This window comes from Natator depressus, chromosome 7, assembly GCF_965152275.1.
Source record: "Natator depressus isolate rNatDep1 chromosome 7, rNatDep2.hap1, whole genome shotgun sequence".
NCBI lineage: Eukaryota > Metazoa > Chordata > Testudines > Cheloniidae > Natator > Natator depressus.
The window spans coordinates 104,084,582-104,097,741 of record NC_134240.1 but is presented as its reverse complement, the minus strand read 5'-3'; the positions used below and the strand labels follow the sequence as shown (position 1 = coordinate 104,097,741).

At 40.9% G+C, this 13,160-nt stretch overlaps 1 protein-coding gene across 2 annotated transcripts in view; it reads left to right on the top strand.

Annotated features, from left to right (window-relative positions):
- The first annotated feature begins 357 nt into the window (after nt 1–357).
- GPR26 (G protein-coupled receptor 26) overlaps nt 358–13,160 on the top strand; it is a 101,695-nt gene continuing 88,892 nt past the window's right edge. Inside the window, exons 1-2 of one of the 2 annotated variants that reach the window (XM_074959205.1) lie at nt 358–1,180; nt 11,567–11,680. In XM_074959205.1, the coding sequence (XP_074815306.1) occupies nt 513–1,180; nt 11,567–11,680 (782 nt within the window). In that variant the 5' untranslated portion in view covers nt 358–512. The remainder of the gene's footprint in view (nt 1,181–11,566; nt 11,681–13,160) is intronic. The other variant, XM_074959204.1, reaches the window with a different exon arrangement.

The window sequence follows — 13,160 nt, the reverse complement described above, 5'->3', positions numbered from 1 at the left end:
GGGGCGAGGAGGGAGTGGGGGGCGGGGACGAGAGACCCATTAATGTCTGCGAAGCACCAGCAGTGTGCATGCTTTAAACAATGAATCGGGGTTTTACCTGTGATCCTAAAAGCACGTTAGCTTCAGCCTGAAAGGGCTGGGGTTGGGGGGAGACTCTAGATGCACTCGGTGAATTGTTGGGACTAATAATTAGGGATCTCAGGAGAACCGCTTCTCAGAACAACCTGCCCCTTTTGGATGGAAGGAGTGGAGACAGTGGTTCAGTCCTGCTGATGGTTTTTTTAAGCCCTCCTCGCCGTTTGACGGGCATTCCCAGTGCTTTTGTGCGCGCCGCTGAAAGCTTTGACGTGGAAAGAAGCAGAGGAGGTGGGGTGGGGGAACTGCAGTTCCTCTAAAAATACTGAGGGCATGCCGGAGTGTGAGCAGGCTGAGGTGAGAGTACCTCGCACCATGTTGTCTGGGTGCCCGCTGGGTGCAGTTTGGGAAACGTTCCTCCTGTGAATGGACGCACCATGAGCATTTGGGAAGTGATCCTGGCTTTCCTGGTTGTGGTCCTGATCCTCGTGTCATTGCTGTCCAACGTGCTGGTGCTGATCTGCTTCTTGTACAGCGCCGACATCCGCAAGCAGGTCCCGGGATTGTTTATCCTCAACCTGACCTTCTCCAACTTGTTGATGACTGTCTTGAACATGCCCCTGACCCTGGCTGGGATCATTTACAAGAATCAACCGGGGGGAGATCAGTTTTGCCACATGGTGGGATTCCTGGAGACTTTCTTGACCACGAACTCCATGCTGAGCATGGCAGCGCTGAGCATAGACAGATGGATAGCTGTGGTCTTCCCTCTAAGTTACCATTCCAAAATGCGTTACAAAGATGCTGCTCTGATACTGAGCTACACGTGGCTACACTCTGTGTCCTTCCCTATAGTGGCAGCTTCTCTCTCCTGGGTGGGTTTCCATCACCTTTATGCCTCCTGCACCCTGTGCAACAAGAGATCAGAGGAGAGGACACAGTTTGTGATTTTCACTGGGGTCTTTCACATCCTCAGCTTCCTCCTCTCCCTCATAGTGTTGTGTTTCACCTATCTAAAAGTGCTGAAGGTGGCACGGTTTCACTGTAAGAGGATTGACGTGATTACTATGCAGACACTGGTGCTGCTGGTGGACATCCATCCCAGGTAAGGAGATGGTCTGTATGCTCAGAGAATGAGGCGGTCCCACTGAAAAGGAAGCCAGATCAGGTGCAAGACTGGGTTCAGCATCGTAATAGGATCCGATCTGTATCACAAGGAAGGCAAGGAGGGTATTGGGGAGGGGAGGACAGAAGGAGGATCTCTAAAATATAGCTCTGGTCTGCTTATAATCAGCATGCTTGTTTGCGTTGCGCGCACATTTGCTGTTAAATTCGCTGCCAACAAATCCTGAGATGGGATAATGGCAAGCAATGTCATTTAACGACCCTGGTTTGTTATGGCCAGGGAATTGCATTGCGGTGGAGTTAACAGGAGCAGCGGGCTTTGGCTAGGACGGCACTTTCACTGCAAAGAGTTCTTTGAATGTTGCCCTTTTGGCTCCGAAAACGGACTTAGCGATGAGCACGTGCCGATGTTTTGCTAACGACAGTCTAAAATGTGCCTGGGGACCACCGGGGGTGGATTAAACTGAAAATCAGCACGCCCTTTACCTTTGGCACCGTGCAGTGAGAAACTGCTGCCCTGAATGCCATTCCTTTGCTCGAGCCTTGCGTTGGCAGCGCGGAGTCAGGAACTGTATCCGCCTCGAAGGAAGTAATAGGCACCAACTAAACACGAGTGAATACCTGGGTGTAAATCCACACACGAGAGCATTCAGTGCCAGCCTTCATCTGACAAGCAAAGGGAACGTGAGTTAAATCTGCCCCAGAGACCTTCCATCAGCCCACCCTGCCTAGGTATGGGAGGAATGGGACTCTGGAATACAGGGGGCTAATGATTCTTAGATGAGCATGGGGGGTTGAAGGAGTGGGTGTGTGGGGTGGGGGGGGGGGAGGTTCAGACGAGGGTAGTTGCAGCGTGTGAGGAAGGAGTAGTTCCGGGGGGATCTGTGAGAGGATGGTAGGGGGTGGATCTGGCCGGGTAGAGAAGTCCGGAGGGAAGCAGCTTTTGCTGGGGGTTCTTCCTGGGTCCGTAAGAAAGGGAGGGGCGTGGGGAGTGGAGGCTGGCGGAGTGGGAGCCTAGTTGGAAGAAGCCCATGGACAATAGTCAGGAAGGGAAATAAGGCTGGCTGGGTGAGTGTGTCTGGCGGAGGGGCAGATGCCTGGCCGTGGGGAGATCAGAGAGGATGAGGCTTTGGAGGGGAGTGGAAGGGAACAGATCTAGCTAGAGGAGGCAGACAGGATGGAAAAGAGAGGACCAAATTATTGAGGAGTCCAGGTCTGGCTGGAGCTGGATGGGTGTGGGGCTGGAGTGATGGAAGAGAGCAGGTCAGGCTAGACTGATCTGCCTGAGGGGGACAGGTATTCAAGTCTGTCTGGGGGCCCTCATGGATCTGGTGGGTGGAGGTGGATGGGAACAGGTCTGGCTGACAGTGTCCTGGTTTAGGATGTAGGGAGTCCTGCTAGTTGGGGCTGGGGAGAAGGTCTGGTTGAGTGGGGTGGCTGAGGAGAGTGGGAATGGATGGAGGGGTGAGTTCTGGAAGGGGGAAAGTAGGGAGGAATGGGTCTGGCTGATTGGTTTTGGGGGGCCGAGAGGAACTGGTCTGGCTTGGGGGATCTAGCAGAAGTGTGTCTGGCTATTTGCAGTAAGTGATTGAAGGGGAACAGGTCTGTCTAGAGCTACATTTGGCTGGGGGAAGGAAGAAAATGGTCGGACTGGGGCTGGAGTGAGGAAAGGAGGTCTGACTGGGAGTCTCTGGCTGGAGGTGGACAAGGGGAGGAGGTGTATAAAGGGAGGAGCTGGGAGTGGGGTGGAAGGGAAGAGATCTTTCTGGGAGATCTGGCTGTGGGTGGGTTGAGCTGAGGTCATCAGTCTGGGAACATGTTGGAGGGGAGAAGAGCTGGCTGGGGGTGAGAAGGTCTGGATGGGGAGCTCTTGGTGGGATGGAGAAAGGGTTCCATTCCAGTCCATTCATCTGCAGTGACATTCTTTTCTATTGATCAACCTCAGCCTCTATCCCTGCAAGACAAACATCGGGGCTCCCCCTGCTGAGAGGATATTCAGTTTGCAGCTAGCTAGCAGCTGAGCTCCAGAAGGACAAGACAGCTTCTTCCCATTGGTGAAGAACCTCCCTTCATAGGGACAAGAACATGAGTCAGATTTCTGGTACTGCTGAGCCTTGGGTACCCAAGCACCAAAGGGATGAAGGGGTAGGATTTCACCCATCTTTAGTGCCTGCTTCAGTTGCAGCTGACTTAGATGAGAGAGAAATGGAAACTTTAGTTCAGAAAATCTTTTCTTTTTCCACTTAAGTAACAATTTAGGGTTGTTTTCAACTAAGGATGTAGGGCAGATAAGGGAGTAGCTCCTGCTGACATTAATGAGACTCTCAGGCATAAATCACTCCCTTATCCATAGCTTCATAGCAATATTCCTTGTCTGGAATATTGTGTGCAGTTCTGGTCTCCCATGTTTAAGGAGGATGAATTCAAACTGGAACAGGTACAGAAAAGGGCTACTAGAATGATCCGAGGAATGGAAAATCTATCTTATAAAAGGAGACTCAAAGAGCTTGGCTTGTTTAGCCTAACCAAAAGAAGGCTGACGGGAGATATGATTGCTGTCTATAAATATATCAGAGGGATAAATACCAGGGAGGGAGAGGAATTATTTAAGCTCAGTAGCAATGTGGACACAAGAACAAATGGATATAAACTGGCCATCAGGAAGTTTAGACTTGAAATTAGATGAAGGTTTCTAACCATCAGAGGAGTGAAGTTCTGGAATAGCCTTCCAAGGGGAGTAGTGGGGGCAAAAGACATGTTGGCTTCAAGACTAAGCTTGATAAGTTTGTGGAAGGGATGGTATGATGGGATAGCCTAATTTTGGCAATTAATTGATCTTTGACTATTAGCAGTAAATATTCCCAATGGCCTGTGATGGGATGTTAGATGGGGTGGGTTCTGAGTTACTACAGAGAATTCTTTCCTGGGTGTCTGGCTGGTGAGTCTTGCTCACATGCTCAGGGTTTAGCTGGTCGCCATATTTGGGGTCAAGAAGGAATTTTCCTCCAGGGAAGATTGGCAGAGACCCTGGTGGTTTTTCGCCTTCCTCTGTAGCTTGAGGCACGGGTCACTTGCTGGAGGATTCTCTGCACCTTGAAGTCTTTAAACCACGATTTGAGGACCTCAATAGCTCAGACATAGGTGAGAGGTTTTTCGCAAGAGTGGGTGGGTGAGATTCTGTGGCCTGCGTTGTGCAGGAGGTCGGACTAGATGACCATAATGGTCCCTTCTGACCTTAAAATCTATGATTCTGTGAATAAGGATTCCCCTACCATATGTGCCATTTGGTTGATAAAAAATTGCCAAATAGTTCTCAGTATTATTTCTTGCAAACACTACCAGATGTAATGGTTACGTCCATGAGCAGTGCCGTAGAAAACATTGGGACCAATTAAAATAGTCATCACTGTTCTTGACTCTTTGGGCAGTATTGGGCCCTAAAATAGTTTCTACAGTATTTAGAAGACAAAAAAATAAGTGTCCAAACAAAGCATTTTCTGTTTTGTGAAAAATTTTCTTATTGCTAATACAACTTATTGTGATTTTCTCTAGCCTAGGTTAACTTGAGGATGTTTCTGCACTAAAACATTGAAACAATGGTTTCTAGTTACCAGGGGTTGATCCAAAGTGGTTGTGCCTGTTACACACCTTATCTTGCAAACTGACAGGATAACATGGAGAACATCATGTCCATTAGTGATAATTATAATCCATTCACTATATCAAATTCCTGTACATTGCATAGAAAAAATCCTGTTGTAAATAACAGAAACATTGGCTGACTTTGATCTGTAGCTGTGCTGTCCAGCACTGCTGTAACAAATGGATGGAATTACTGTATATGAATCAGTTATACACTGGAACAGCTCCTATGATATGAAGCCTATAAAAAACCCTCTTATCTCCGCATATGTCTATAAAGTGCTAGTCCAGCAAAGCACGTCAGCAGATGCATAACTTTAAATATATAAGTTCTCTTATTGATTTATCTTGTGGATCAAGACCTAAGAAAGTCGGATGGGATTTTAAAGGAGTCTATGGGAGTTAGAATTCCAAATCCCCAAAATCTTCCAGTTCTAGCAAGATAATTGGACAGGGTTACCTTAGTATCAGCCATATTCCCTTGTGCTTTCTGATATTTATTGTGGGAAATATCTTGAATACTGCAACTACTTTACAGTTATCTAAAGCAATCTGCAATTTTTAAGGGACAACACTATTATTTACTCTCCTCAAAATAGTGCTATTTAGTTGGTTAAGAAAATTGAAAAACGAAATACAGAATATAGCAGTTATATTCTGACAGTTTATGCAGTGGTGAACTAAAAATAATATATGGTAGTTATTTTCTAACAGTTTAAAAAAGGTTCAGAGGTAGGGAATACTCTTTTTGGAATAAAACAATATAAATACATCATATATTTAATGAACTCTTTTGAACTGCAGTTTTTAACATAGGATTCTGGGTCCACAGTTAGAAACCAAGTGTCTTCAATTATATCAGATACATCACCAAATTATAACACACATAGCCATGAACTACTTTTTACCCCTATAATATTATTCTGAATTTGTCCTGAATATACTGTGTATCTCCAGCTAATCCTCATCCACTAGATAACTCATTTATTATTTATTATTCTTACTGTAACACCTATAAACTTCAAGAATCCATGGTTATGGGTCCTAGGCTCAATATTAATAATAGTAATAATTCTATTAACAGCAACAACACATGTAAGGTGAAACAGATATGTAGAGCAAGTAAGGAACAGAAAAAAAAAACAATATACAGAAACTGGGAAATGAAAAAAATATAGCAGGAATATTAGAGTGGGAAATACCTGGATCTGAGAAGACAATTGAATGAGAGAACAAAAGGGAATAAAGACAGAGAAGGAAAGAAAAGCAAGAACTCCCCCACCACAGAACGGAAGTTCCTTAGAAATTATTAAAAGACGTTAAATAGGAGGCACAAAGATTTAATGGTGTCATCTAGTCTTTATATTTAATTGCAACTTGTTTGGCAAGACCTGAATAATTCACCTGTTGCTCACTACGTATGGAAAATACAGTCATTTCAAACATCCCATATACTCAAGAGACCATTATGAGGCACTGTACAAACTACTAACAAAAAGACAGTATGAGCTCCAGACAGCTACAATGTAGGCACAATACAAGCACAATCATTACACACAGAGACCTTTCAATTTTTTTTAATACTGTAACCCCAACATCTCTCAATCTTCATTTGATTCAATCAGTTACTCTTCATCCTCCATGCCCCCATTCACCCCCATTCTACCTACATTTTCCCCATAATGTCTGTCCTCCAGTTTCTTTCTCCTTACTCACAGTCTCTCTCTGTCCCCCTCCTATTCTCTCTACCTCTCATTCTCCATAACAAATATTCATTTTCCCCTCTGCCACCTTAATCTGGTCTATAAATGTTAATTTTTTGTACTGAAAATGATGGTGAACCCCAGCATACAAAGGGGTTCTTCCCACTCAGTCCTTTTCCCAAAATCTTGGACCATCTGTGTCATACAGCAGTACAATATGGTAGAGTATATGGCCTGCATATGAGATTTATATGAAAGCCCACTTTTTATTGCATTATCTGAGACTATATGTTAAGGAATGTGAATGGGGGTGCAAAGTTCAAGCTGAGTGTCTGTCCTTCACTTAGCATTTCCTGACTTGCCAGTGCCCAATTCCTCTTTTTGGATGGAATATATTTAGACCACAATCCTGCATTGAGAAATATGTCCACACATCCCCCTGTGGTTCATAATTCAGGACTGGGACCTTATGTACAAATATATGTACACGCAAGGATGTATAATGCTGGAAAGGATGGTCACATTATTCCTGAATTGTAAAGCAACAGGTAATCTTTGAAGATCATCCAAAATGAGTGCCAAAAAAACTTTTAAAACACCTCATATGATCATGTGTTTGTTTAGGGCACACCTTTAAAAAATGTTTTACATTTTTTATTATTATTGTTTTTCATCTCTCTACTCATAAAGCCATGTTGCCTTATATGCCGGAGTAGATGGCTAGAAAATTTAGAAATCTCTCTCTCCTCCCCCGTCCCACCCCCCACAAATTAGCTTCGATATATATCACATTGTGAGTATTTGAAAGTCCAGTATCTCATAAACTTTCCATTCTAGAATGAAGTGCTTTACACCAGCTTTCCAACATAGTATAGCGTAGTTGTGAAATTTCCTTAATTAATGATCTCAGTGATCTGAAGAAACATTAATGAAAGGTAGATTATGAGTGCAGTTCTATTATCATTATCAAAACATATGTATATGTGTGTATACACACACATTAGGGCTGTTGATTAATCGCAGTTAACTCACGCGATTAACTCAAAAAAATTAATTGCGATTAAAAAAATGAATCACGATTAATCACAGTTTTAATCACACTCAAACAATAGATACCAATTGAAATTTATTAAATATTTTGGATTTTTTTCTACATTTTCATATATCTGGTACTCTGTATTGTAATTGAAATAAAAATGTATATTATTTTTATTACACATATTTGCACTGTAAAAGTGATAAACAGAAGCAATAGTATTTTTCAATTCATCTCATACAAATACTGTAGTGCAATCATTTTGTCCTGAAAGTGCAATTTACAAATGTAGATTTTTTTTGTTACATAATTGCGCTCAAAAACAAAACAATATAAAGCTTCAGAGACTACAAGTCCACTCAGTCATACTTCTTGTTCAGCCAATCACTAAGACAAACAAGTCTGTTTACATTTGCAGGAGATAATGCTGCCCACTTCTTATTTACAATGTTACCTGAAAGTGAGAACAGGTGTTTGCGTGGCACTTTTGTAGCCGGTATTGCAAGGACTTACATGCCAGCTATGCTAAACATTCGTATGCCCCTTCATGCTTCAGCTGCCATTCCAGAGGACATGCTTCCATGCTGATGACTCTCATTAAAAAAAATGTGTTTATTACATTTGTGACCGAACTATTTGGGGAAGAATTGTATGTCCCCTGCTCTGTTTTACCTGCATTCTGCCATATATTTCATGTTATAACAGTCTTGGATGATGACCCAGCACATGTTCATTTTAAGAACACTTTCGCTGCAGATTTGACAAAACACAAAAAAGATATCAGTTTGAGATTTCTAAAGATAGCTACAGCACTCGACCCAAGGTTTAAGAATCTGAAGTGCCTTCCAAAATCTGAGAGGGGCGAGGTGTGGAGCATGTTTTCAGAACTCTTAAAAGAGCAACACTCCGATGTGGAAACTACAGAACCTGAATCACCAAAAAAGAAAATCAACCTTCTGCTGGTGGCATCTGACTCAGATAATTAAAATGAACACTTGTCAGTCCACACTGCTTTGGATTGTTATCGAGCAGAACCTGTCATCAGCATGAATGAATATCACCTAGAATGGTGGTTGAAGCATGAGGGGACATAAGAATCTTTAGCGCATCTGGCACGTGAATATTTTTCAATGCCGGCTACAACTCCTGTTCTCACTTTCAGGTGACATTATAAACAAGAAGCAGGCAGCATTATCTTCTACAAATGTAAACAAACTTGTTTGTCTGAGCGATTGGCTGAACAAGAAGTAGGATTGGGTGGAATTGCAGGCTCTAAAAATGTACATTTTTATTTTTAATGCATTTGTTTTACATAATTCTGCAGTTGTAAGTTCAACTTTCATGGTAAAGATATTACACTACAGTATTTGTTTTAGGTGAATTGAAAAATACTATTTCTTTTGTTTTTTACAGTGCAAATATTTGTAATAAAAATAATATAAAGTGAGCAGTGTAGACTTTGTATTCTGAATTGTAATTGAAATCAATATATTTGAAAATGTAGAAAACATCTAAAATATTTAAATAAATGGCATTCTATTATTAACAGCATGATTAATCACAATTACTTTTTTAATTGTGCGATTAATCATGATTAATTTATTTTAATCACTTGACAGCCCTAATATACATATAAGTGTATTTTCATATGGAAATATACATATACACATAAATACATGTATATGTGTCTAAGAAAAAGAGTGAAAGAAAATATATTATGTGTTTATCACATGCTTTTGGGATGGTTGTGTTAGTCACCAGTGTGGAAGTCTTGAGTGAGATATGCAGTGTCCCAGTTGAGTGCTAATAAAACCTGAATACTAAATCATTCCAAATATGCTACCTAGCACAGAGAAAATATATTTTAGAGAGTTAAAAAAATTGATGGGAATTGTGGTTTTTTGGATTATGTCCCTTCACCTACAAAGCCAGGTGGCTCAGTTGCCATGAGTCCAGCTGTACAGGGCAAAGAGGAAGCAATAAAAACCTCTACAAACCTAAAATGGATGGTCAAAATTTAAAACGCCACATGTGTAAAATCCAATTTCCCAGTTCCTTCAGGACTGAAAGCAAATCCTGGGTTCCAGTGGAACCTTTTCCCAAAGGTATAAAAATTCCACTTCTACCCTTGAAGAGATGAAAAACAGGAACAAAAGATAAAACAAAAAGAGAATTTGAACACGTGGCATTGTTGAGATATGATTCTCCCCGTCCTGGGCAGGACTATTTTTTCGAGGAATAGGGGTGGGGATCACATATTTCAGGGGAGGAAGAACCTTTTTTTTTGGCAAGTTTGTTTTAAAAAACAGTGATTGAAGATGCCCAGGGGGCTGACAATATAAGGATACATTTCCAGTGGATAAAAGGAAATCTTTTTTCTTGAACAAAACCCATGGCAAGCACTGGAACTCATTGCCACAAGGTAGCAATGAAGCACACAATTTAGGTAGGATTCAAAAAAGGATTAGACACTTAGATGATAATGAAAATCTTTGTGTTTCCATTAGACTTAAGTGATATCAGAATGAGGAGATGGTAGTAGGCCCTATGCCTGTTACTGTATACATGTTTGGAACTGAGAACCAGTAATGCATTTACAGTAAAATTATTGAGAAACAACAATTACAGAAATGCTGCTCCTGGCTCAAACTGTGAGGTCCTAACTTAGGATCCGTAGTGGCTCTGCCGTTAGTCCTGTGCATGGAACAGCTTCCAGTTGCTGCCCCAGGAGCAAAGCAGGGAACAGACTGACTAAGAGCCCCAGTCTGCCTCCTGGTTTCCCTTGCTCAAGAGGGAACGTACCTTTGCCAGCCCTGTACCTGCCGTAGCATATGTAGTCATGCTAGTTGGGACATTGAGGGAGATGGGGCATTTTCCCTGCCCCTTTCAACCCACATGCACAGTGCAGATGTAACAGCCCTGAGAAAGTGCTCTTCTCTCCATGTATAGAGGTGCAGAATGGGCCTCAACTGGATCCTAAATTCACTCACTCCTAATTTAGGTAAATTGATATTGATTTCAGTGGAAGTTTTGCCAAGTAAAACGGAGGGTCCACTTCAGAAAGTGCTGAGGATCCTCACTCACATTAATTTCAATTTGAGTCGAGCTCCTTAGCAACTCATAGGTGGCTCATAGAACCAGGGTTTCAGAAAACACCTCCAGATCCGGCCCAATGTGAGTTTTAAGGAGCAGTTCATGTGCTAAAATGGCAAATATTATACTGAAGTAAATATATAGTTAATTTCTTTCTATTTGTCTAGTCAGTCTGTGTAAACAAGCTTGCAGGTTTCAGTCCAGGGTTAAGGATGTTATAGCTATTTAGACTTGATATTTAATTGTCTGTTTTGCAAAGTTACATCAACTTTTTTCTAGTACTATGCACAGAAATTTAAAAGTAATTACAAAGCGTATGGCCATATAATTCATATCTATGTGATAGAATGATCTTTCTAATGTCACACAAAGCTTTCACAGTATGTTGTATTTTTCCAGTTACATTTTTATTGCTTTTAACTAAGGTATTAATATACTAAATATTTATTGATTATCGCTTTGGGAAGTTCAAATCTCCTTTTTTCTCCTTCCCTGTAATATGTTGTTTAAAACGTTCTTTCTATAGATTAGTGTTCCATATGTACTATTTTGTTTTTTTTCCAAATTCCGTTGAACAGAAAGGGCCAAATTCAGGCCTGATGTAAGCTGGTACAACTTCCACTGATTCCAATGAGAGTTATAGCTACTTTCACCAGAACTGAATTTGACCCAATCTCATTATAAAAGAAAAGAAAAAAATTCTTACAGTAATTATTGTTGTGGTGGGGAGGAATATAAGTTAAGGGATACAATGAATTAATAGATAGTAGTGCCCTGTATGACTAGAATGTTTTCTGGGAAGGCTTTTATAAATCATTCCAGGAGTAAAACCATTAAAATCTGCTATTTGGTATTGTGATTCATGTTATTGTTTGTGTTAAATGTTACACAGTGTACGAGAGCGTTGTCTAGAAGAACAAAAGAGACGGAGGCAACGAGCAACAAAGAAAATCAGTACCTTTATTGGTACTTTTATACTTTGTTTTGCACCTTATGTAATTACAAGGTAAGTTCAAACCTACCTACTGAAATTCCATATGCACTAACTCAGAAAAGTTAGATCAATGAATCAGAAAACAGAATATTAATCCCAAGTCTCCTACTCTGTTCAAAATTTGTGTTAAACATTTCCACTGTTATGACAGAGGTTGCATTTACTGTACTAATGGTATTGTACATATTTTATAGTTCTTATTCTGACCAATTCTCAGTCAGGCAACAGGCCAGACTTTGATCTCAAAGTCCAAACAGACCAGGATTCGTATCTCATACACATCAGAGTTCATCAGGAGTAACTCCATGGAAGTCAGTGGGTCAGATGGGTCTGCTATCCTTATTAATACTTAGTTCACTTCACAAATTGTCCCACTGATTTCAGTGGGACGCCTTACAGAGTAAGGTACTACACAGCCTGAGTAAAGCTATGAGAATCTGGTCAAATGAGATCAGAATCTGCCTGACAGACTTAAATGGGAATTTTGTCTGACTGGATAGAGCTCTTAGTCATAAACGGAATATCAAAGCTTTCGTGGCTCAGAGCTAAAACAAAAATTCTTGTGATTTATGATCAGATGCCATTTTCCATCTGCTATCTTATCTTTGAAAATAGTCCTATAGGAAGCACAAAATTAATCCTATGAGATAAAAAATGTTAAAGCATGTAGCCCAGATAAACATTCTGAAGTTACATATATTGGAAAGGAATGTACAACTTGCATTCTTTATTAAAGGATTCCAGAAAAATTCTGGTGCAGAACTGGAGAAGGAAATATTTTCTTGAATATTACTTAATGCTGTTCCAGTGAAAATAAATTATTGGAAAGTCAGACCCAACATATGTGGGCACAACCTAAAAGGTTAAGTTAATTTTTTGGCATATTTATGATATTTGGTATATTTAAAAAAAAAGGGGGCTTAAAATCTCTTGCCAGAACTGGAGGCTTGAGTGTCATTCATGACGTTATGCCCATGACAATAATGACCATTAAATGCATGGTGTTTATTTGTGACAGAATGTGACTGTATTTATTGATAAATTCCACTTAATAACAGTAATAAGATCTTCTAGGCAACACATTCTGACACTTTTTAGATTATTACAATCACTTAGTCTTCAATCTCATGCTTTACAATGTCAGTGCTAGAGTATTTGTCTGATTTCAAGAGGCTAACTTCATTTTACACTAAGGCTTTGCACTTAAGGACGAATGGTGATTTTTAAGGTTCTTCTCCATAGTTGCCTATGGCTCAGTCCTGCAAGGTGCTGAGCAGCCTGTCCTAAATCCAGCAAAGCACATTAGGTACATGCTTAACTTTAAGCATGTGAGTAATCCTGTTGAAGTCAATGGGTCTATCGAGTGCTCAAAGTGAGGTAGATATCCAAGTGTTTTCCTGGATTGGGAACAGAGTTCTCAACGCTTGTCAGGCTTGAGCGCCTAGTCATTTTTCTAAGCAAAGAGTGAATATAAGGTATGCAGGGAAAGAGA